The 26,626-nt window shown below is 31.8% G+C and overlaps 4 protein-coding genes across 4 annotated transcripts; 2 read left to right on the top strand and 2 right to left on the bottom strand.

Moving 5' to 3' along the window:
- Positions 1–94: 94 nt before the first annotated feature.
- Positions 95–1,027, bottom strand: INS49_001039 (uncharacterized protein; the record flags this gene model as incomplete). The annotated part of the gene is made up of 2 exons (XM_043161872.1): positions 95–868; positions 932–1,027. 2 exons carry the CDS (start codon positions 1,025–1,027, stop codon positions 95–97), a joined length of 870 nt encoding a protein of 289 aa, XP_043030378.1.
- A 669-nt stretch (positions 1,028–1,696) lies between these two features.
- Positions 1,697–3,652, bottom strand: INS49_001038 (uncharacterized protein; the record flags this gene model as incomplete). Its single annotated transcript, XM_043161871.1, has 1 exon — positions 1,697–3,652. The coding sequence occupies one exon, from the start codon at positions 3,650–3,652 to the stop codon at positions 1,697–1,699; it is 1,956 nt and encodes a 651-aa protein (XP_043030377.1).
- An 855-nt stretch (positions 3,653–4,507) lies between these two features.
- On the top strand, positions 4,508–6,050 carry INS49_001037 (uncharacterized protein; the record flags this gene model as incomplete). Its single annotated transcript, XM_043161870.1, has 2 exons — positions 4,508–5,426; positions 5,482–6,050. 2 exons carry the CDS (start codon positions 4,508–4,510, stop codon positions 6,048–6,050), a joined length of 1,488 nt encoding a protein of 495 aa, XP_043030376.1.
- Positions 6,051–23,833: 17,783 nt separating this feature from the next.
- INS49_001036 (uncharacterized protein) lies at positions 23,834–25,671 on the top strand (the record flags this gene model as incomplete). Its single annotated transcript, XM_043161869.1, has 5 exons — positions 23,834–23,919; positions 24,111–24,177; positions 24,275–24,776; positions 24,831–24,954; positions 24,993–25,671. The coding sequence occupies 5 exons, from the start codon at positions 23,834–23,836 to the stop codon at positions 25,669–25,671; spliced, it is 1,458 nt and encodes a 485-aa protein (XP_043030375.1).
- Between the last annotated feature and the right edge of the window lie 955 nt (positions 25,672–26,626).

The following is a 26,626-nucleotide window of genomic DNA, read 5'->3' as shown; positions in this document are numbered from 1 at the left end:
GCGTCCACTTGAAAAGCGATGGTTTTTTCACCAAATAGAAAAGAATACAATCCAATAGATGCTCCCTTTGGAGAGCTCGCGGGAATCATTTGGTTCATTGTGGGTTCAGGTACTCTGCGACCTTCTTCACGGCCTCAGGGAATTTGGCCGCCTCAATCAAAGCCATATACCCCATGTTTTTGACCCCCATCTCCTGGAATGCCCTCTTGCTGTCCGCCACGCTCTCGTCGTCTTTTGTCAGCGGATAGCTCCCGTACGCAACGGCGTGCTTTTGAAACACCTCGTCCTCCGGGTGGAAGTGGAACAAGGGCGCTTCCTCCCTGGCCTTCTTGCGCTTCTGCGTCTCGCCGTCCAGGATGCTCTGCACCTCGTTGTAGGTCTTGGACACCACGAGGTAGTGCGTAAAGTCGTACGGCTCCTTGTCCTCCACGGCGGCCTCTACCTCGTCAACCAGCATCGAGTACATTGGCGGTGAGATCTCGGGGGGCATGTTGATGAGGCGCTCCCCTAGAACCAAGCCGACGTGGTTCTCCGCCAGGACCTTGGAAATGATCGCAGCAAGGTCCTCGTTGCCGGACTCGCCGGCCTTCGTGGAAATGTACTCGACCAGGTCTATCACGGGTTTCTTGTCCTTATGCTCCTTGAGATTCAGCGCCGTGAGGAAGGCGTACGCGTCGTTGCCCTTGCCGTCGACCTTGACGGTTGAGCCGATGGTCTGGTTCTGCAGTATGAGATCCGCGAGCGCGGATATGTCAAAAAGCTGAGAATCAACATCAAAGAGCTGGCGGAGTAGCTGCTTGACGCCGTGGAAGTCAATCTCGGGGTCGAAGTTGAACCACTCAAAATCGACGTTGACGATGTTGAAATCCTGAGAGTCGGTGTTAGTGAGACGCGCGTGCCTGTGAACTGAGAAAAAGGATGTGAAATTTACATCGTCGTCTGAGCTGCCGTCCTCGTCCATTTTGTCCACCGAAGCGGCTGCCGCCTCGGACTGGCCATCTGCATCTCTTGCACGCTTCTTCGCCATTGTGGATGTCAAGACGTGCTAGGAGTTATGAGAGCTACCCAGTAGACTGAATTCGCGAGATCAGATTAACGAAACCAGCGATGCGACGAGTCCCCAAAAGTTTTGAAAAGTTGCCCCTCCAATAGCTCCTTGGGCTCCGATAAGCTACCGATAAGGCTGTCTTCCCAGGGCCGACCCAGGCAAGGAGCATGAGGTGCAGCATGTGAGAAATGCAATGACGACGAGCGGTCTCAAGATCGCAACGGATCAATCAATTCACTATCATTTTCAGGGTATCTACCTCGTCACTATTTACATTTTCTATGCTTTACAGTGTCTCCACGTGGTCAAATCGCCAGTCGCCGTCTTTCTTGCGTATTTGACCCGAGACTACCACAGCTGACTTTGAGCATCGCCAAAGCATGGTATGGGCCACGCGAAAGAGCTCTTCGGGATGTCCGCTGCCAGTTATGGTTCCTGAGACTGTCCATCCTGGCTGGATACCTGAACACGGTAGTTCAGGGTGCAGGGTGATCTATTTGCCATTCATCAACCCCAATTGTGCTGCCCAAGAATGCCGACAGCCATTTCTCGGGAGCTTATAAACGCAGGCGTTACAGGGCCATGATTTATGATCCCCACGGCCAAGAAAGCCTTCACCTCTCGTATCTTGAGTCTTTGTGTAAGCTCTTAGTAGCCTGGTCTGTAGCGGTAAGGGTCTTCTCCCCGGAACCGTTGAGATCCTCGATCGCCGCGGAAACCACGGTTTCGAGGCCGGCGATCACCTCCAAAGCGACGGTCGCTCGAGTATCGGTCGAATTCAGAGATGGGTGGACGGGGCGGGGCCCGGTAGTCCTCTCTGCGAGACTGCGAATCGGCCGCACTGCCAGCGCCAGACAGTCCGAGGCGCTCAAGGCGAAGACGTTCCTGGTGCTCCTTCTCCCGATGGGGAGGCCGGATGCCGATGAAGACCTCAGTGCCTCTGTCAACAAAAGAATCGCTGTTTTCGAAGGTGTACCGATGGTAATCTTTGCCAAGGTCGTGTGGTGGGATTGTCGAGTAGAAAGAACGCATGTTCTCAACACGACGCTGTGCTATGTCTTCACCCAGGGGTTGGTATGACAGTGGAGGGTTGGCTTGCGTTTGAAGCAAATTCGGGTTGTTTAGCCGAACTGGCGGACCGCCCCGACCGCGAGGGCCTCTCGGTGCAGCTTCAATCCCAGGGTATACAGGGCCAGGACCAGAGCCCACGGCCGGACCAGTCGGAGGGGGCTTTGAAAACGACTTGCTGTCTGAGCCAGCTGCTCTATGAACAGCTACGACGCGGTCGCCGTCCTGCTCGTACACGACTTCCCAGCGGTGTGCATTGCCTCTCGCTCCAGACTCCTCTTGGTCGATCCATTCCCTCATGCTGTCAGGCGGGATGAAATCCACCCACAGAGGCTTCCTGTTCCGCTCGTTGGGCCAAATCTGATCATGCATTGCGGCACGAACGCGTTGAGCGGTTGAGACCGAGGCCAGCTTGACGAATGCATGCGTACGTATTTGATCCAGATAGAAGTCCTCGATGAGACTGGGGTCAGGCTGGCTGCCTTGTGGTGTTACCAGGTCGACGATGTACTCCTCAACCGTCTCAGACCTCAAGGGTCGCATCAGCTCCCGGATGTACAGGGCTGAGGTCGGAGGATGGGCTGATGGGGGCGAGTGCCCGACCTCCGGCGCGGCGGACTCTCTGTGTGGTTGCTGGTTTACCTGAGATCGATCCTCGCGCGGATGGTGGGATGGCTGCGACGTTTGCGACGGTGCTTCAGAGTGCCTTCCTATGGCTACTCTCCTCATGAATGCATCCTCGCCACTGACCTCCAGCTCTGGTTTTCGCTCTGGTGATTGTGTGACTGAAAACGCCTTGGGGGCATCTGCTGCAGCTGCCCTGGCCAAATCTGCCTCCTCCCCGCTAGCCTCGAGCGCGTTTGGTGCGTGAGTAGTTGCTGGTTCTGCAACGCGATGATTCTCGGCCTCTACCGCGCCCGTCTCTTCCCGTCCATGTAATTCTGTCGCGCCGTTTAGAGGCTTCTTTTCCGGGCTGCCAGACAGATCACCCGTCTCATAATCGACGACATCCTCCTGTTCCTCAGCGTGACGTTCTTCCTCCTGTTTGGCCCGCTTCGTAGAAGGAGGCGGTGTGGAGGATCGGCGTTTACGCTTCTGCAAGTCGAGAGAAGCATCGTGAGCTGGCGCGGAAGGCGGCAAGGACGTGTTGTCGGCGTCAAACTGAGGGACGGTAAGTTGTTCCGCGGCTGCGTCCTGTGCCACAGGCTCTGCAACGCCCTCAGATTGTGTCGCAATTGTATTTGGCGCATCACCAGTCATGTTCACATCCGCGCCTTCAGTCGCGGCCGACTTGTCCTCGCTGCTGTGCTGCGCAATGACATCTTCTCCTTGGGACGCATCATCGGCTGGCCTGGCGATGTCTCCATTATGGGATCCTGCTGCCTCCTGGTCTTCGGTGGCGGCGGCGGCGTCGGCATCAGCTTCTGCCAAGCGTCTGACGAGATCGGCCTTGACGCCTTTGGTGCTTAAACCTCTGCTTTGCAACTCCGCTTTCAGTTCGACGACCTTCAGACTGGCCCAGTCGCTCGAAGACATGGTGACTAGATTTGGTGCGAGATTGGAGCAAGTAGGCTCATTGTTGGTTCGCACGATGGCTGGAAAGAAAAGAGATCGAAGTCTGCAACGATAACTCTCCGGGTAGAATTATGGAAACGGGGGGGAATGCAGTAAAGATGCGGTCCTGGGAGTGAATGCGACAGTGAAAAAAGAAAGGAGGCTGACGTCGTTACTTCTGGCGCGTCAGATCGCGGCAGCAAAGTTGGGCTGGATGGAGAGAGGTTGCAGGGCAGAGGCGTTGGTTTCTTCCATGCAATGCCAGCATGCCCGCCCGCCCATCTGGGCAGGTGGGACCCAGGTACCCTGGTCCCTGCGGTGTGGGTCTGCCAGACTCCTGGGCAGGGCAGGCAGGTAGGTACCCAGGCAGGAGCAAGGGCCGTGGCTGCACGTTCTGCTGCGAACGACTCCAACGGCGCCAAATCAGTTACCGGAAACGGCCCACTGCCTGAACCGCATCTGAAGCAACTGCTCCTTTATTTGCAGAGCACTGTCGCCGCTGCTTTCGGGGCTGTCCGCGACTTCTGACGCCTCACTCCCAGTTTCGGTTCACTGCCATGCTTGTAGGCTGCCTTCAGTACCGCCGCGGCCGGTGGGTATTGGGAAGGGGAAGACGAATCGGGGATGCAGATGCACAATGAGCACTCTCTCCATTGTCAAAGATACATGCCTCAATTCATCTGGGTTGAAAACATCTAGTCGCAACGAAACTACCACGTTCTGGCCGTCATCGTCTCAATCGAACTAAGGTTTTCTTTCGCTTTATCCCCAGCACTCGAATCTCAAAGACCCTTCTTTCTTTCTTTGCCTCCCACAACTGCTCTCACTTTAGTCGCAATGCCTTCATTCTCGTACAATCTTTCGGCTCGGCTCGCGAGGACTGTTGGCAGCAGGCTCAATCGAGTTTGGGCAGGGCGAGTCTCCAAGTCATCCTCAGTTCGCCGCCGCACCGCATCATCACCTGCTGAGGGTTTGGGACTCCACTCAGACCCAAACGCAACTGCACCTAGAAGCTCATCCATTGACGACGACGACGGCCCTGAGCAGCAAATCAGACTGGAAGTCGAGCGCGCGATCAAACAAGAAGAACAAGAAGACCATTTCGCTTATTCATTTAATGTTCGCGAGGACGACCGTGACTACGGCGTGTGTGCCGACTCAGAGGACGAGTCTGCTGAAGACGAGTCCGAGGACACTTTGCCACATTCACAGGCGGCTAGTACTACGCAGGGCGATCTTGGTGATATGGACGAACCCATTCAGAGCATAGAGGTCGATGATGAGACTTCGGACAACCAGAGCGCCTCACCTAGCCTCCGTGGCGGCACCAGTCGGCGTCGACGCCGCCGTAGTAGCGACGAAGAGGACGAGGATGAGTACCCTGACGAGAACGAGGGGCCTGATGGGAAGAACAACGAGTATGAGGACAAGGATGATGACAATTACGATTACGAAGACCCTCCCACCAACCTCGACGACTACTACGAATCTGAAGAGGACTTCCAGGATGAGTACGACGTCGAAAGTGAAGATATCGACTGGTACCGAGTTGAGAGAACCAGGGTGACGGGTATCAGGTATTGGGCAAGGGACGCTGCAAAGGCCCACAAGCTCATGACGCTTTGCGGATATTACTCGTTGTTTCCCTCCTCCTGGAAGTGTGATCTTGTTGATCACCCTTACTTGAGCGGGCTCTTCGCGACCCGAAACGAGGAGAAGAAAACTCTCATCAGAGCGGAGTCGAACCAATTCAGAGGTTTGTTTGATTCGTATCTATTGCCAGCTTGCAGGAGCTAACACACAAGCGACAGCCACGCGAGCACTGCGGAACCTTTTCGAGCTGCAAATTCGCATCTGCGCTTATCGGCAAGATGGTCTCCATGACAAAATGGCCGACCTCATCGACCAGGAACTCCGGAGATACAACGCATCGGTCGAGAAGGATGCTAAGCTGCTTGGCTCCTACGCCTACTCCAGTCCCATACTGATCATCAAGTTCCCTGTCCTCCAGTTCGCCGACGTTGAAGAGGATCAACTCCAGCAAATGGTACATGCGGAGGCAATGCGCTTCTGCCGGCAAGGCGTGGAGAGATATCGCCATCAGTGGGAGCAACGAGGAGTCGAGCACTTCCCACGGGTCATGTTCGCTTTTGTGATCATTCAGCACACTGTGCAAATCTGGGCACTCGACACTGAAATTCCGGTCGAACAGTTGAACAACCCGTACCCTCTGAGAAGCATCGATATGTCCAGGAGGAACGATTGGCTGAATTGCACGTTGTCAATTGCTATTCCCATCCACTTGTCAAAAGAAGCGCTGTCAGCACACCGCTGGAATTTTCCCGCGTTGGAGGTGGACGAGTCCGACGTTGATCTTTGAACCTGGAGCTTTCTGGTCAACTTGGACGTTTGTCTTTGCGGGGACGGGGCTCCTTTCTCGTGTCATCCACGAAGGCACCAATCTGCAGGGAACTTTCCAGGCGAAGGTATCCACTTGTCAATGGTCGGCGTTGACTGAAACAGACTGTGGTGCGCACATATCATGGGTTTAACCGGCTGGACTGAAGGCAATGACAGGCCATCACTTTTTGGCGGATGGTGTGCCGTTTGAGATGGCAACTGTACAGTATTCATTTCACGGCCTGTCGCCAGGAACTAATCCAAAAGAATGAGTTGCTCTATGCCATCACTACGATAGGGCGGCGCTGTTTTCCGAGGTTCTTGGTGTGAAGCTATGCACCGACGACGAGATGGCGGGCACAAGGTCTGACTCGAGTGCAGAGTTCCTGACCCACGTTGAACCGCATCCCGGTGGAATGATTCTACCGTCATCATCGATTGGGACTGCACGGCCGAGTGAAGTGTTTGCAGAAGTCAGTGGTGCAAGATGGCAGGACTCAGGGTCCAGCCCCGCCTGTGGATCTTGATACCAATGCTGGCATCCAGCTCGCCAACTGGGCCGAGTATTTCCTTGTGCAGCTCAGGGATGCCAATGGTCGGTGTACAGTATGGCTTGATCAGCACACTGGTCCTGTGGGAGAAACCCGTGGGCTAATCACGTTAATATCCCCAGTGTGAGATGTCATTCTGCAAGATGCTACGAGACAATCGCCTTCGCATATGTGTGCCTTTCCCGGCTTCTTTCCATGTGCTTTGAGTGCCTGCTACGTAAGCCGCAACGACATTCTGCTTCTAGCGTCTCATCCGAGGCCGACAAGAGTAAGCGCGTGTTTTTATCGCGATCCTATCATTCTTTGATAACGCTGCGGGTGTGCACATCATCAAAGCCGCATTTAGAGCAGCCTCATTATTGTGACTGCACGAGGCACGCGGTACCAGACGCTGGCCCCACGCCGGTCAGCCACCCCTGACCGGGTAGAGCCTCGACTGATCTTGGAGCTAATTCGATTATCAGGATCCATCTGCGCTGATAATAAAGCTTGGCGACTGGGTCCCCCTCAAGGAGGCGGAGATTGAAATGACTTGCATTGGGGGCCGCCGGCCAGTTCGGAAACTCCGCGGTGATTGCATAATTATTGGATACGCGGACACAGGAACCACTAACGAGGGAGTGTCACTTTTGCTTTTTTTCTCCCCCTCTCTTTGACTTTCCGCTCCCGCACCTGAATAAGGCTGCGACTACTGCAAAGTCGAGCTGGCGTGGGCCCGTGTAGCGCGGTTCAGGATCAATTGCGTCGGGCGGATAGTCTAGAAACCACTGCAACGCTATGCAGATGACATGTAGTGTGCGCTGCTGGATCGCATTGCAATGGAGATACTGTGTATATACAGTACGAGTACGGTACACGGACTGGACAATAATAACAACAAACGTGGTGCCCACCTGCAGGTGCAGCTGCAGCCTTCTGCAAAACAAGGTGTTAGTCTGGCAGAAAAAGGCCGAGCATAATCGAGGCGTTCGAAGTGGCGAGCCGGTGAGAGCAACGCAATCTGTCGCACGCATAGAGTAATATTAGATGTACAAAGTATGTACCCAGGCACCCGAGAGATTGGCCTGCGGCCCCGCCTTGCCAGTGCAAAGTGCAGCAAGTCAAGCAGTCAATCAGTCAGCCAGGGGCTGTTAGCTCGGCAAGAATGCGCTAAAGCTCGGCCTAGCGTCACCACCCAATTAGGCTTAAACTAGTCGGGAGGTTTTTTATAAATATAACTAAATATACATTTTATTAAATACCCTTATGCAGCCCTTATGCAGCTAATGAAAACTCCTTATTAAGTTAATAAGGTTAGGGATATAAAATATATATTATATATACTTTTAACTTATATAATAAAGTTATTTATATTTTACTTACTCCCCCCTTAAATTACCCTTAATATATTATTATATAATTACTTACCTATTATATTAATTAGCCATTAGCATATTTAAATTAAGCTTAAACCGGGATTAAAACGTTTTACTTAATGAATTGCAATTTAATAACTTTTAAATTGCATTTATATTATATTTATAATATATTTAAAATATAATTATATTATACTTACATTGCCTTTAAAAAGCAGTTAAAAAATAGCTTGCTTATTATGTTAATTAACCGCTGCTATATATTTAATTATTTAAATTCATAACTTTCCTATATAATAATTATTAAATAAGTACCCTTTTAAAGCCCCTTATTTAATCTCCTAAGTATAATTTAAGTAACATTTAAGTATATATTTATAATTACCGCAATAATAGCTAAAACTATCTTTAATATAAGTTTTAAGTAGTAATTAAGGGGAGCTTAAGGAGCATTTATTAATAATTTATATAAATAGCTATGGATTGCTTAATACCTAGCCTTTAAGGAAAAACTATATAGCTTAAATATTATTTCGCTTATTATTAAACCTAGTAAATAAGAGATTATTTATATTATTAAAAGCATGGTTTTCTGCCCTTTTAAAGGATGCGTAATTAAGGTATAAATTTCCAAGGGGTTCTTAAGGGGTGATTAATTAATATTTAATAAACTAAGTTTAAGCAAACTACTTAGCTTTATTGCTAATATATTAAAAAGGCTTATGAAATTATTAATAATAATAATAATGGTAATAACTCTTTCTTTATTAAGAAAAAGTTTAACTTTATTAATAAATATTTAAAAGCATCTTAAGAAGGTAATAAGAGCTAATTAAAGGCAATGTAATAACCTTTTATAAGTAGGTTATTAAGGCCTATTTTATTATTATAAAGATTATTAAGAATAAGCTTATAAGTAAAAAGGTTACTTTAATTTATATACTTAAGTTCTTTATTACCCCTTATAAATTACCTATTAAGATTAATAATATTATAATTACTTTAAAGCTAAGTAAGTAATTAAATAAAAAGGGTTTAAGGGGAGGTTAAAAGCTAATTAAAAGGTATTTAATAAATCTTTATAAGCTTTCTCTTAATAAGGTTATAATATAAAAAATAGTTAATATTAATAATAAATAAAACTTTATTTTAAATAAAAAGGGCTAGCGCTATGCTTTTAGCTAAAAGCGCTTTAATTCTTGCATAATTAAGTACTTAATTTAAATTAAGGACTACTTAAGTTGCAAAAAGCAAAATAAGTATATTATTAAATGCATTAAAGGACTTCTTTATAAAGTTATTAATATAGCTATAATATGCAATAAGTTTTACTAAATCAGCCGTATTAAAAAGGCCTTAATTTATTATAAAAAGTATCTTAATAGTATATTTAAGGTATTTAAGAAGTATTTAAAGGTAAATTTATTAATGCCTATATATTAATTAAAAGCTATAATAATATTAATATTTTATATAAGTTTTATAAGGCTTATAGTAATATAAGCATTGCTATTAACGCCTTATATGCTATTTTTTAAGGATAAGTAGCTAAGAATAAAAAGTAGGATTTTAAAATTAACCTTTATTTAAAGGTTATAGTTAATAAGTAACGCAGCATTTTAAAGGCTATTAATAAAGACCTTAGTTCCTTTATTAATAACGTTAAGGAGAAGTTTAAGGAGGAATTTAAGAATAGTAATAAGAATAAGGATAAATAGTTTTAAGACTTTTATAAGGAGTTTAAGGGGCGTTTAAGAATCTTTTTAAGGGCAAATTAATAACATATTTGCTATAAAATTTTAATAAGTTAATACTTAAATTAATTAAACTTTTTTTAATATTATTAAGAATATAAAAAGGGTATAATAAATATATAATAAGTAATATATTAAAGAATTCTTTTAATAATTTATTTATTATTATTAAAAATTAAATAATATAATTTAAAATATTTATTAATTTATATTAATTATTTTATATATAATATAAAATATAATATAAAATATAATATAAAATATAATATAAAATATAAATTAATAAATATTTTAATTATATTATTTATAATATATATATATAATTTATTTATTTTTTATTTTTTATTTAATATATAAAATTTATAAAATTTTAAAAATTAATAAATTAATTTTATTTATAATAATTATTATTTAATATTAATTAATTTAAATATAATAAATAATAATAATAATTAATTAATAATAAATAAATAAATATAAATTAACTTTTTAATTTTTTAATAATATTTATATTTAATTTATAAAATTAATTTATATATTTAAAATATTTAATTTATATAATTATTAATAATAATATATATATATATATATAAAAAATTATATTTAAATAATAAATATTATATATTTAATATAAATATATTATAATTATATTTTATTATTTTATTTATATAAAAAAATTAATATTTTATTTTTATTTTAATTATTTTATATTTATTAAATATTATTTTATTTATTTTATAATAATAAAATATATTATTTATTTAATTAAAATTATTATATTATTTTAAAATATTATTTTTTTAAATTATATTTTAAAAAATAATTAAAAAAATTTAAATAAAAATATTTTAATATTATTATTATTAATTTATATAAATATAAATTTATTAAAATTAATAAATTTTATATTAATTTATTTAATATTAAAATAAAATTTTTAATAAAAAAAAATATTATTAAAATATAAAAATATAATTATAATTAATTTATAATAAAATATAATAAATTTTTATAATTATATTAAAAATAAAATTTTATATTATTTATTTTAAATATTTTTTAAATTATTTTAATAAAAATAAATATATAAATAATTTTAAATATTAAATAATTAAAATAATAATTTTAAAAATTATAATATTATTTTAAAATTATATAAAATATTATTTTAAATTATATTTAATTTTTATAAATTTTTATTTTTTTAATTATTAAAAATAATTTTAATAAATTTATAAAATTAAATATTTATATTAAATAAAATTTTATATATTTAAAAAATATAAAAGAATTTTAAAATTTTTTAATTAAAATTATTTTTTAATAATAATTATAATTTTTTATTATTTTTATTAATTAATATATATAAATAATAAATAAATATTTTTTATTTTTATTATTATTATTATTATATTATAAAATAATAATTAATTATATAATAAATAATAAAATTTTATATAAATTATAAAATATTTAAAAATTTTATAAAAATATAATTAAATAATAATTTATTTTTAATAATTATTTATATAATTAAATTATTTTTATTAATATTTATATTATATTTATAAAAAATTATAATTTTTAAATAATTATATTTTAAATATTAAAAAGAAATTTAATTTAATTTTTTTTATATTTTTAAATAATTAAAAATAAATTTTAAAATTAAATAATTTTAATAAAAAAAATCTTTTATAATATAAATTTTATTAAAAATTATATTTTAAATATTAAAATTATTATTTTTATTAATATTATTATTAATAAAATTAATATTATTTTAAATATTATTATAAAAATTATTATAAATTTTAATTTTATATTCAATTTATAATTATAAAAATAATTTAATATTTTATTTAATATATAAAAAAACTTTATTAAAAAATAAAATATAATTAAAAATAATTTAAATTTTATTTTTTTATATTTTTTTTTTAATATAAATATTTTATAAATATTAATAATATTATATTTTTTTAAAATATTTATTATATATTTAATAATTTATAATTTTATAATATTTAATTAATTTATAATTATATAATTTAATTTTTAAATTTATTATTATTTAAATAAATAATAATAAATAAAATTAATATATTTTTTAAAATTAATTTATTTTTTTTATTTAATTAAAATAAATATTATTTATAAATATATATAATTTTTTAAAATTATTAAATTTATTATTTTTTTTTTATTTAATTTAAAAAATTTATAATTTTATATTTTTTTTTAAATATTTATATTTTTAATTTTTATAATAAAATAAATAATTATATAAAAAATATATAATTTTATAAATATATATTTTTAAATAATATTATTTTATTTTTTAATTATTATATTTAAAAATAAAAAATTATTTTTTTTAATTTTTTATAAAAATTTAATAAAATATTTTTAATATTATAATAAATTTTTATAATTATTTTATTATTATAAATAATATAATTTTAAAATTATATTATTATTAATATATTATTTTTATAATTATTATAATTTTAAATAATATTTAATATTATAAAATAATTTTAATTATTATTTTATATTATATTTAAAATAAATATTAAAAATTAAAAATTATTAAATTTATTTATAAATATTTATATTTATTATATATATTTATTTAATTTTAATATTTTATAATTATAATTTTTATTTATTTTTAAAAAATAATATTAAAATAAAATATATAATATATTTTAATAAATTTATATATTTATTTTAATAATATAAAAATTAAATTTAAAATTTAAAATTTAAATATTAATATTATATATATATATAAATATTAATAAAATAATATAATTTAAAATAAAATAATTAAAAAATATTTTATTAAATTTATAATAATATAATATTAAAAAATAAATATATAATATTTTTAATTTATATAATAAATAATAAAATTATTTAAATATTTATTATATTTTTAATTTTAATTATTTATTTTTTTAAATTAATAATTAATATTATTAATTTAAATTATATATATATTAATATAATTTTAATATTTTAAATTATAAATTTAAATAAAATTAAATAAAAAAAATATTTTTATTTATATATATTTTTTAATTAATTTTATAAAAAAAATAAATATATTTATTATTTAATAATAAAATAATTATAAAATTAAATATATTTATATTTAAATTATATAAATTTTTTTTAAAAATTTAAAATTAAATATTATAAAAAATTATTTAAAAAATTTAAAATTTTTAAAATTTTTTAAATATATAAAAATTAATTAATATTAATTAATAATTAATTAATTAATATAATTATTTTTTAATTATTTTTTTATATATTTTTTATTATTATATTTTTAATATATTATTATAAATATTAAATAATAAAAACAAATATAATATTTTTATTATTTATTATTTTTAATTAATTTTAAATATTTTTTTAAAATTTATTATATAATATTTATATATTAAAATATTTATTATTTATTTATTTTTATTTAATAATTTAAATATTTTTTAATAAATATATTTTAAAATATATATAAAATTAAATTAATAAAAATATTTTATTTTATTAAATTTATTTTTATAATATTTATATATAAAAAAAATTTATTATTTAAAATATATTTTTATTAAAATTTTTTAATAAATATAATTATTAAAATATATATATATTATTTATAAAAAAATTTAATAAATATAATTAAATATATTTTATAATAATAATTTAATTAATATATTATTTTTTATTTAATTAAGTTTATTAAAAAATATTAAATTAATTATTATATTAAAAAATATTTATTTTATAAATATATATATATATAATATTATTATAATTATTAATTATAAAAATAATTATAAAATTAAATATATTTATATTTAAATTAAATAATATTAATTATAATTAATTAATTAATATAATTATTTTTTAATTATTTTTTATATATTTTTTAATTATTATATTTTTAATATATTATTATATTTAATTATTATTTTAAAAAAAAAATTAATTTAAAAATTTATATAAATAAAAATATTTTTTAATTTAATTTTATTTTTTATTATTATTTAAAATTATAAATTTAATTTTAAAATAAATATTTTTAAATTAAATAATTTAATAAAAATTATAATATATAATATATTTTTTTTAAAAAAAATTATAATTTTTATATTTATTATTATATATTTATAATTTTTAAATTAAATAAAATTAATTATTTTATATTTATTAATATATATAAATATTATTAATATAATTATTATATTTATTATAAAATTAATTTTATTAAAATTATATAAATTATTATTTATATTTTTATAATTTTATTAATATATTATAAAATAATTTATAATATATTTTAATAATTATAAAAATAATTAAATATAATTTTTAAATTTAATATTTATTTATAAATTTAATAATATAAATAATTTATAAATAAATTAATAATATTTTTATAAATATTATATATTAAATAAATATTTTTATAATTAAATTAAATTTATAATTATTAATATATATTTTTATAATAATATTATTAATTTTATTTATAAATTATTTATTTTTTTTAATTTTTTATTAAATTAAAATAATAATAATTATTTTAATAAAATAAAAAATAATATAAATTTTTATTAATTATAATTAAATTTATTATATAAAATTTTAAATAATAATTATTTAATTTATTTTTATAAATTAATATTATATTAAAAATTATTAATTTATATTAAAAATTTTAATATTAAATTATATTTATTAAATTATAATAAATAAAATTATTTTTAATTTAATATTATTAAATATTATATTTAAATATTTTTATTATATAATTTAAATTTTTAAATATAAATTATTTAAAATAAATAATATAAAATTATTATTTTTTAAAAAAATTATTTTTATTTTAAATATATAATATTAAAATTTTATTTTTTTTATATATAATTATTTAATAAAATTTAAAATAAAATAATTTAATTTATTATATATAATTATTAATTATTAAATATATTTTAATTAAAATTAAAATAAATAATTTAATAAAATAAATATATTTTATTATTTTTTAAATTATTATAAATAAATTAAATTAAATAAAATTAAAAATAATTATAAAAATAAATATTAAATATAATAAATAATTTAATTTAAATTTATTATTATTTAAAAAATTAATATATTAATAAATATATTTAAAATTATAAAATTTATTTTAAAAAAATTAAAAATTTTTATAATTATTAAAATAATAATTATAAATTATTTATATTTTTTAAATTTTTTTATTAAGTTAAAATAATAATAATTATTTTAATAAAATTTAAAAAATATAAATTTTAATAATTATAATTAAATTTATTATATAAAGTTTTAAATAATAATTATTTAATTTTTTATAAATTAATATTATATTAAAAATTATTAATTTATATTAAAAGTTTTAATATTAAATTATATTTATAAAGATTTTTAAAAATTATAAAAACTTTTTTAATTAAATTTAATAATTAATTAATATAAAATTAAAATTAAAAAGTTTAAATTAAAAAAAAAGAAAGTATTTAAAAACAACTTTTAAAAAAATTAAAAAAATTAATAATTTAATAAAATATTAAATTTTATTTATAAATAATTAATAAAATAATTATAATTTAATAAAAATAATTAAAAAATATAATTATAAATTTTTAATAATTTTTATATTTAAAAAAAAATAATAATTATAAAAAAAATAATAATAAAAATATAATTAAATTAATTATATTTTTAAAAAATATAAAATAATTAATTAAAAATAATTTAATAAAATATTAATAAAATATTATAATTTAATAAAAATAATTAAAAAATATAATTATAAATTTTTAATAATTTTAATATTTAAAATAAATTAATTTATTTTATAATATAATATAATTTTAAAAATATAAAAAATATTAATAATTTAAATTATAAATATAAAAAAATATAATTATTATTAAAATATATTTAATTTAAAATTATTTTATATATATATTTTAATTATTTTAAATTAATAAAATTAATTAAAAATAAATTATTAAATTATTAAATTATTAAATTATTAAATTATTAAATTATTAAATTATTAAATTATTAAATTATTAAATTATTAAATTATTAAATTATTAAATTATTAAATTATTAAATTATTAAATTATTAAATTATTAAATTATTAAATTATTAAATTATTAAATTATTAAATTATTAAATTATTAAATTATTAAATTATTAAATTATTAAATTATTAAATTATTAAATTAATTTTATTTATTAAATTAATTTAATTTACTCTTTAATGCATTTAAAATATAATTATTATATAATAAAAATGCAATTACTATATAATAAGAATGCATAAAGAATATAATAAGGATGTATTAAAAATATATTAAACCATGCCTATTCTTATATACCCTTAAAAATCTTTATATAATGTTATAACTTAGCATTTAAAACATTAATGCATAGCTTTTTAAACATATATACCCTTGCTTAATATATTCCTTATTACTTTTCCTTTTATTCCCTTTATTCCTACCATAATATTACAAGCCACTCATTATGCCTTAATAAAATATTTAAAACATAATTACTTAATTAATACTTATAAATTCCTTATTTACTTATACTTATTATCTTAATATTTATAAGCTGCTTATTATCATTATATAAGCTTTATATATTAATTATCCTTATAGCCTATTTAAAATTCTAATATATATTATGCTTTATTCTTTATTTTACTTTACTTTAACTTATAATATATAGGTTAATAGCCTTATTTAAGTTTAATATAAAGAAATCTTTTATTAATTTAATATTAATCCTTTTAATACTTTAATTATTTATAGTAAAAAAGCCCCCTTTGCTATAATAACTGCCCTACTTACTTATATATATTATATATATAAATGCCATATAACGCGCTTAAAAAGCCATTCCTTTTATAATGCATTGCTTAAAGCTTGTAATATAAGCATTATTTACATTTTCCTTACGCTCCCCTTAAAAGTTACTAATAACCTGCCTAAGCAAAATTCTACCCTTATTTCCTTCGCAACCTAAGTATATTTAACACTATTTTAATAATTAATATTTTCTTTCTTAATGGGTATAAAAACCCATTTTCAACTCCCTTAATATACCTTATACCATACCCTTAATAATGCCTACTATAATTAATAGCCTTACTTAACGCACTTAAAGCTTCGCCTTAAGAATTAATTAAATTACTTAAAGGCAATTCTATATTAGCTTTATAAAAAACCTATAACCTTTCTCTTTTACCTTATAATACGTTAAATAACTTAAGAAATAAAAATATAAATATTAAAGAAAGTAATAAGAAAAAGCAAAAGCATATAAATAATAATATTATATAATTACATATTATTATAAATATTAATGCATTAAAAAATAAAAATTAAAATAAGGCATTAACTTAGCTCCTAAAGGAGCTTTTAAAGAAGCTGCTTATAGCCCTTAAGGGCTAAGTAAGTATATTTTAAAAGCAACTTAAAGATAGAATAATATTAAGCCATTAAGTTAAGTTTTATTTATACAAAAAGCTATTATACTTACTTATAACTTTTAAATATAATTATTATGCTTAAAATAAAAGGCATAAGTTAAAATTTATTTTATAAAAGCTATAATTAATATAAATTAAGATATTATTTACTTATAAACTTATAAGCTAAGTATTATATTTAAAAAGTATTAAGGCCTATTATAAATAAGTTAATAAATGCTTATATAAAATGATTGCATATAAAGAAGAAATAAAGAAAAGAAATAAGGCAATAACTATATAAAATACTTATATTTTATCTTTAGGCTTTAAATACATTCCTTATACTATTAATTTACTATATTAAGGAACTTTAAGCACCTTTTAAATACTATATTAAAAGCATTATTATTTACTTATATAAGGTTAATAATATTAATATAACTAGCCTCCTTATTATTTGCTAAGGTTACCCTTAAGTAAGATAAACTTAATATACTTAAATTATAAGGGCTTGCTAAAGGCCTTTTAAGGGCTAATTATTTATTAAATATTACTATTAAGTTTAGGTATTACTTATTAAAAATGCTAAGAGATTTAATAGCTTAGCCCTTACCTTTATTAGCATTTTTTAATAGCAATCTTAATGCCTTTCTTAAGTTTACTTAATGCTTATAAAAAACTTAATAAATATAATATAAGTAAATTCTAAGAATATATTTACTGTTTAGCTTTACCAGCTTATATATTATCTTTAGCTAATAATAAGCTAAAAAAAAAGTAATATTTAAACTCTTTAAAAAAAGAATCCTTATTATTTATATTAAGAGCTACCCTTAAGCGTTTTTTAAATATTTTAATTAATTAGCTAAGTATAATTACTTAATATCTTATTTACTAAAAAAAGCGCATGCTTTAAGCGCATTAACAATAATTATACTAACTACTCTTTTTAATATATTAATATTATTAAAAGTATTGCATATTTAATTTGCAATCCTTATAAATATTTAATGGAATATTTTAATGGTATATAAGGGGAACTTATATTAAAAATCCCTTTAATAATGAAATGCATTTATTATAAGTATTCTCTAAGAAATATAAGGACTTAATAATATTTATATATAAAATGATTATATCCTAAACACTAAGTAAAATATAAAATAAATAACAATTAATACTATGCATAATAAGCTTAATATTCTTATGTTTAACTTAATTATAAATAAATAAAGTATAGTTTAAGTAAATTAAGATAAAGTATTAATATATATAATAAAAATAACATAAATATATTTATAATGCAATATAAATGCATAAATAGTAAATTATAAAGGTAAACTTATGGGTAATTAAATGGCATTAATTATAATATAAATTCTTAATTTTAATTAAGGATAATGCAACCATTTCCTTATAAAGAAATATATAAGGTTTAATAAGTTTCTTAATACCTTGCTTAAAGTAAACTTAGTAAAAGATAATAATATATAATACTTATATTTATCATAATTTATTCCAAGGGTTAAGCTTTATAAAATATTTCTTAAGATTTACTTTTAAGTTAATATTAAGTAAATAAGGAGTTAGTAAATAAAATATATTAGCAACTTGCTTTAAATTCATATTTATAATAATTACTTTCTAAGATTAAAAAGAAATATTATAATAAAAAGATTAATTTAAAGAAAGACTATAAGAACTTTAAGCTTAAAAGATATATTTAAAAAGAAGGTAATAAGAATAAGATATGCTGAAATTATTAATATATATATAAGTTGCAATAATAACTATATAAGAATATTAATAATATATTAAGGTAAAATAAGGGGAATATATATACCTTTATTAACAATTAAATTAAATAACTTAAATATTAATTCATTTTATTTTATTTTAGCAATATATTTAAAAGATAAATCTATCTTAAATATATAATGTTTTTTTAATATATTTAGCTGCTTTAAGAAAAAGGTAATAAAGAGGTAATTAGTTCCATTAAAAATAATTTCTTATAAATATTAAAAAAGCCCTTAATTAGCACTTAAAAGATAAAATAATATAGTATAATATATATACTTAACTTAAGGACTTTAAGTTAAAGTACTTATATTATTATAGCACAGCATTAATACCCATTCCCTTTAAAAAGTAAATTTAGTATATTTTATGCATTAAATTACGCAACTTATCTATATTATTCCAGCTTTTATAAATATTTATAAATATTATATTATTATATTAGCATAATAGTTTCTATATCATAAGGTATTAATAAAGCTTTCTTAAAAAAACCCTTAATTAATACTTAAGAAATATTATAAATTTATTAAGAAAGCATATTAAGATTTATTATTAAGTTATTTATTATTAATATAATGTTTTATAATTACATTTCTTTTAACTTAAGTATTTTATTAATAAGGCTAAATTAATACCCTTAATACATTTTATATACTATTATTACTATTTTAATAATATAATTTTAATCTTTAGGTATAAAGAATTAAAAAAATATACTTAAATAATTCCTTAAAATCATTTAGCCTTAGCCTTAAAAATGGTTAATACTTAATTATAATTATTAATTATAATACCCTTAAATTACCCTTAATATTAGCTTATTATACTTAATAATGCATTCTTTTTTTTTCTTAACTTAGCTATAAAAGCTTAATATAATATATATATTAACCTTATCTTAATGCCTTAATTATTCTTAAAGAAAGGCAATATTTATATTTTAACTTACATTTAAGGTTTTAAAGAAATATTATTTTAATAAATTTATCCTTTAATTAATATATTAAACAATATTTTGCTTTTATATATATTATATTTAATTTATAAATAATATTAATAATGTTTTTATATATAATTAAAGGAATTTATACTTACTTTACTTCTTATAGTAATAAGAATTAAATAATATAAGCTATTATAATCTTTATTATAATATTGCTTATATGCTTTACTAGCTTTAAATGCTTAATAAGTTGCATAATATTAGCTAAATAATATTAATAAAATACCTTTTATTAAGCCCTTAAGTGCTATACTTTGTAATTATTGCATATATTATTAGCTTCCTTGCTTAATATTAAATTAACTTTTACTTCTTCCTTATTTCTTTTATAATATGCATAAAGATACCCCTTAAGTCTTTATATAGGTAGGGATAGATTTTGCTCTTAATATATATAAACTCTTGCATTATATAAATAATCCCTATTAAGAGGCCATACTTATATTTAATACTGTATTTATACTTAAAGCTAAATTGCATTTAATTTATATATTAATACTTAAGTCCTTCTTATATAATAAATAAAACTTATATTATTAAAAAGCTATAATGCTTTATTTCTTATATAATATTATATATTAATAAATATAGCAATTCCTTGCTTATTATTATTTAAGTAATTAAGTATTAATAAAGCATATTTAACTTTACTTATAATAATTAAAATATTATCATTATTATTGCTTTTAATAATATAATATATTAGCTTTAATAAAATAAGATTTAGCCTTAAGCTATTTCTTATATTCTCCTTAAATTATATATATATTAATTTAAAGCATACTTAAGAGTTTACTTAAACGCTAAATACATACTTTATTGCCTATTTTTATTATTTCCTACTTCTTATCTTAATCCTTATTTAAGTTTACATTATTAACTCCTTAAGTTGCTTCTTATTAATCCTTATTTCATTAAAATAAACCTTTTATATTAAGCAAAATAAAGTAATTATTCTTTACTTAAGTTAATAATAATAAATAAGTAAAAGGCATAATAAAATAATAATAAAAGGCTAATATAAATAATATATAAGTATATTTATAAAAATATTTTAAAAAGTTAATTTCTAAATCTTATGCAATATAAATAATCTTTAAGGTTTATATTATAATTCCTTTTAAGTAGTTTTAAAAATACTCTTTATAATTCTTTTAGCCATCTTCTTTTAGCCCTTATTTACCCCTTATCCTACTAATGCATTATTCTTAGCTATTATTATTATAATAGCTATTAATTTAAACAATATTAATATATCTTTATATATTAAGTATTACTTATAATAATATAAATATTATATTATATAATATATTTTACCTTATAATGCTTATTTTATAATATATATATAAGATACATTAAAAGCATTATTTTAAATATATTATATTATAAATATATTTCCTTATAATTTCCTTAGTTATTTCTTAATAATTTTCTTTTTATATTAAATTTATTTTATATATTTTTTTTAAAACTATTTTTAAATATATTTTATTTAAGTACTTAATTCTTATTTTATATTGCTTAATTCTTAATAAATATCTTTTATTATATTATAAAGGTTATTTTATAATTTTAAATAATAACTTATAAGATCTTGTATAATATTTGCCTTAATTATATTTAAGATTTATTTAAGCTGCATTTAAAATGCATTTATAATATACTTTTATTATCTTTTAAAAGCCTTTAAAACTTATTTTAAATAAATTAATCTTTTATTTAAATGCTTACTTAATTCCTATTAACTTACTATAAAATATATTATTAAGCTATAATTTTTATTTCCTAAGTATACTTTTTATATATCTCATTTTATATATGGATCCCTATCTTTTTTATACTTAACCTCTTTAGGCTAATATCATCCTTATAATTCCTGCCGAGCTTTAGCGCATTCTTGCCGAGCTGCATACCGAGTCAGCCAGTCAGTCAGCTGGATCCTCCGGGGGATCTGATAATGACCCAGTGGCAGAGATGCATCTGATATCCGGTGCCAGGGGGCCCGGTGCTCGGACTCATCCCTCCCTAGGGCCTTGCCTCGTGTGTGCATGGATACGAGTAACATGCGGTGAAGAGAAGGGAACCCGAGAGCGGCATCGACGACACCACGGGCGGAAAAGAAGCCTGGTATCTCGTTGGTACGGCTTCACTCTAGTGTGGCCGATTGTAAGGATCAGGGTCGCTGGGTTGAGTTAGACTTCGCAAGGGTCGTCCATTCCCTGAGTAATCCAAACCCGCTGATTGGTTTGGAATGTGTCAAAGTATCTGGACGGAGTTACCAGAGTAATGTCCTATGCAGCCCAAGCCGGCCGTCAGTCATTCAGTCGGTCCAGTCGCCAGCAAACAAGCAACCAAGGCGCCTGCTGCTGGTTCTTGGTCAAGTCCCCAGGATCGTACTGGCAGAACAAGAATTCAATTTGGGGAAATTGCCGTCCGGGGGGGAGGGAAAGAAAAAAAACCACCACCACCACCACCACCACTACCACCCCCAAAACTCAACACAGGCCAAGCCAAGCAAGTCGAGCCGGCAAGCGGTGACGTGACTACGGTTCCTACCCCCTTCTCGCTGCCCCTTCCCACCCCCCCCCTTCCAGCCCCGAGGATCCAGCAAGAGCAAGACCATACCTGCCATACCACGAGTGCAATTCACACCACCTGGCACACACCAGGGGGCTGATTCTTCCAGCCTACGGACAGGCTACTGCAACGGCTGCCATCCCCGGCATGCTACAGTACCCCGTCAAACCTTGGAGCACCAGGGAGCCTCCTCGTTCGTCCTCAGGCATGATTTGTATGCTTCCCTCGTGGCCCGCCGTACATTCCCTATGACACACAATCGTCCAATACCTCTTCCCACCTCTTGTCCTCTGCAACGCCCCCAGAGGCCCAAGGCCCAAGGACCTAGGACGGCAACTCCCAACCAATCGCCTGCCTCCTATCCTACTTCTTCCTCCACTTCTGCCACCACCACTACCACAACCACTGCCATCACCAGTACCAACACCACAAGCCAACCCAAGACACCAAAAGTCACCACCCAGAAAAGCTTCTCCATCGTCCTGCTTGCCAAGGCGGACCGGCGACAACACTCCCGCCTGCTCAGCTCTATAGCCCACGTAGTCGACTGAGCCTCCTGCCGGCTTGGCTGTCTTCGTGCTCCATCGTCGTCTCAGAGCACGCCGTCCTGGTCTCTTGAAGGCCTTCCTCCACATCCGGTTGGCTTCTCTCTTGTATCCTCACCCCTGGGCCCTGTCGATACCCAGGTGATACTCGATACTCGTATTTGGCCTTGATCGAGACTGGCTAGGTTTCTCCTCCTTCGTGGTCCGGCCCATCAGCGAGCCATCTATCGCCGCATCACGCTCTGTTTCCGTCGCGACTACGCCCGATCCGCGTCTCGGGTCTGTCTCGTGACCCGTCTTGCCACTCTCTGCTCGGCGGCCGACTCTTTGAAGCCACCTTCCCTCTCGATTACAGCAGACCGAACCTCACGCCGCATCAAGCACAGTCGCTGCCAATCCTCACAGGCAGGCGCCTCCGGTGCTGGTACGGCCGACGTCGTCACCTCGATAACTGATGCAACACGAGCGATCGAGCCCATGATAGCCTGACCAAACCTAGCAGCACGAGTGACTGTGCAACGCCGGAACAGACGACTGTCACCAGACCCTGGGGATCTCGCCACGCGCGTCACTGTCATATTTCGGCATAAGCTGACGACCCCAGCGTGATCAACGCCGGCTTTTTTTCTCCGTCACCAAGATGGCCTTGAGTGAAGACGCAGCTGCCGCTGTCCGGCGTATTCCCAAGGATGAATCGGCACCCCTTCGCACCGCTCTACCGAATAGGTCCGTGGCGTCCAAGGCCGACAATTCTAATCTAAGGGCACCATCGCCTCCGCCCGAAGATGGAAGTCAATGCGGCCGGTCCCCAAGTCCTCTGAAACCAAGGCATCTTGACAGGAGCCCATCCTTAACCCACGCCCAGACTTCTCATCCCATCAGTCCTGCTTCTTCTGCTCATGAACGCCTGCAACCAGACGCCATGTCAGAATCACCGAGCCAAAGTTGCGCACCGGTCCCGACCCAGACTGGCCAAGTCTGCAGGTAAGCATCCCCCGTGCACCACAGTCGACCTGCCCTAATATTGTCGATCAGCAATTGTGGAACAAGTCGGACCCCTCTCTGGCGGAGGTCCCCCCAGGGGGCCACCATCTGCAATGCATGTGGTCTGTACCTGAAAGCTAGAAATGCGGCTCGCCCAACCAACCTGAAGCGGCCGCCAACGATAGTACCAAGCGGGTCACAATCGGCGACGGGCTCGACATCGCCCAAGGAAGCGAGCCCGCAGGCTGTCCAACAAGCGGCTGGGGCCAAGTATGTTGCTGCGGACCAGACGCCGAAGGGGACTTGTCCTGGCGGTGGCCGGTGCAATGGCACGGGAGGCGCGGAAGGCTGCAGCGGCTGCCCGGCATACAACAATCGTGTTGCCAAAAGTGCAAGTCTGAACGTCCTCCAGGGCCAGCAGTCTACCCCGAGCAAAGTAGAGCCAGGTGTTGCGGACGACTCGAATGCCATCGACATTGCAGCGTTGCAGAGCCAGGCGCAAAACACGACCGTGGTCATTGCTTGCCAGAATTGTGGGACCACCATCACACCCTTATGGAGGAGAGACGAGCAAGGCCACACGATTTGTAATGCATGCGGTAGGTTTGAAGTGTTGCATTAGGTAAGGAAACAGGTTGGCTGATGTGCTCCAGGTCTCTACTACAAACTCCACGGCGTCCATCGACCTGTTACGATGAAAAAGTCGGTTATCAAAAGGAGGAAACGGGTTATACCGGCCTCTCACGAAGGCGGCCACGAGGGTAGCGCTCCAGTCGAGTCCGTCGAGTCGAGCTCCCGCCGCCGGAGATGTCCAGTGCGCGCGGCTCGATGAATCCGGATGGGTCGGTCAACCTCGGCATGCGCCGGCGGGAGGAACACGAAGCTCTCCAGTTGGTCCCCGAAAGCGTGCTCCGGCAGAACCGGCCGTCGCCTCCCTTACCATCTGGGGACCTGACCCAGTACCAATCTTCTCACCCGCGCCACCACCGCGAACTAGCCCCGGATTCCCTCAATGACGACAACCGACTGGCCCCAATCACCTCCCTCGCAGGGACAGTGGGTCGGCAGTCTTCACTCTCTCCGGCGTCGTTTCTCTCTCCGACCAGGAAACGCTCTTTTGGCGAAGCAGGACACCCAAACTCAAGCGAGTCCGAAAGCAATAAGCGGCTGTCATCCATTAAATCGATACTGAACCCGACCAACGTTCAGAGGGCGCCGAGTATTTCTCCAAGAATGAGGGGCGCCGAGGAGCTAGCACAACAGCGAATGTATCAGGGATCACCAGCTGGCACGTCGGCGTCAGCTCCAAGTCCTAATATGTACCCGACCGCAAGTTTAGCCGCACCACACGATCAGCATTACCACTCGAGAAGTGCGAGTGGTGAGAGTGACCCATCCAAGGCAGAGAAGCGGGCGGCGCTGCAAAGGGAAGCGGAGAGGATGAGGGAGCTCCTGGCAGCAAAGGAGAGGGAGCTTGCGGAGTTTGGCAATTGATCACAAGGCGCGGTCGATTCAGGGAGTTTCGGCAACTAGAGTACGGCGCTACTCATTCGAACAAGGGGAAGGACAGCAAACGTCAACGGCGCCTAAAATCGAGGAGTGCATAAGGGGGAAAGCATTATTACAGGGTGTCAGCACTATTCCCTCGGAGCACGAGCACTGATTCAGTGCCCTTTTCGGCGTTCCGGGGTGGTATAACAGCATACGGGAGCTACACAAAAGGGGAACCAAAAGGGGGGAAGGGGTTTTCCAAGTCTGTTTGCACTGGCTTTCATGGTTCAACAGATTATGGGCGGGCGTTCTGTTTTGCATCGGACCGGCCCTGGCCGCTCTGCATGGGCGGTGTCCGAGGACAACGAGAGTGTGCGGTTTTGGTTGCAAGACTCAAGGCAAGACCTCAAGGTCACCAGGGGATATATGTACTCATCTTACATCATGTACTTGTTAGTGCAAGACGCTAGACTCACCGGAGCAGCTTAGAAGTTGCTATCGCACTCGGCCGCGGGAGTTCTGTCGTTGCCCATCACAGGCAACAGGCAGACACAGCTTAGAATGCGAAGTATGTCTTTCCTGGTCTACGATTCATAGTTATATGTTCAGATGCCTTGCCCTTCTGCGCCGCCTTGCTCGCCGCCGAACCCCCTTCTCAATGCCGAGGCGCGTTGAGCGCGATACCGCCCGCCGTGGAAACTCGTACAGATATGCATTTGAAATGAGCATCAGCAAAAGCCAACCGCACTCGTGCAAACTCCCCATCCCCGTTCCCCCAATGCCGCGCGCGTCTTGATCGTTTAGAGAAAGCCAGTCCCCGTCCCAAGCCATCGTACAAAATGAACCACCAGGTAGGCACCACATACATGCCGCTTTTTTGAGCGACAAGATGCGCCACACGAGCCCCTCCTTCCGCTTACACCCTCCTCGCCCAGTGAATTTTGTGGTCCCAATTCCG

Source organism: Diaporthe citri (assembly GCF_014595645.1).
Source record: "Diaporthe citri strain NFHF-8-4 chromosome Unknown scaffold_1, whole genome shotgun sequence".
Classification (NCBI taxonomy): domain Eukaryota; kingdom Fungi; phylum Ascomycota; class Sordariomycetes; order Diaporthales; family Diaporthaceae; genus Diaporthe; species Diaporthe citri.
This window is presented reverse-complemented; position numbering and strand designations above follow the sequence as displayed.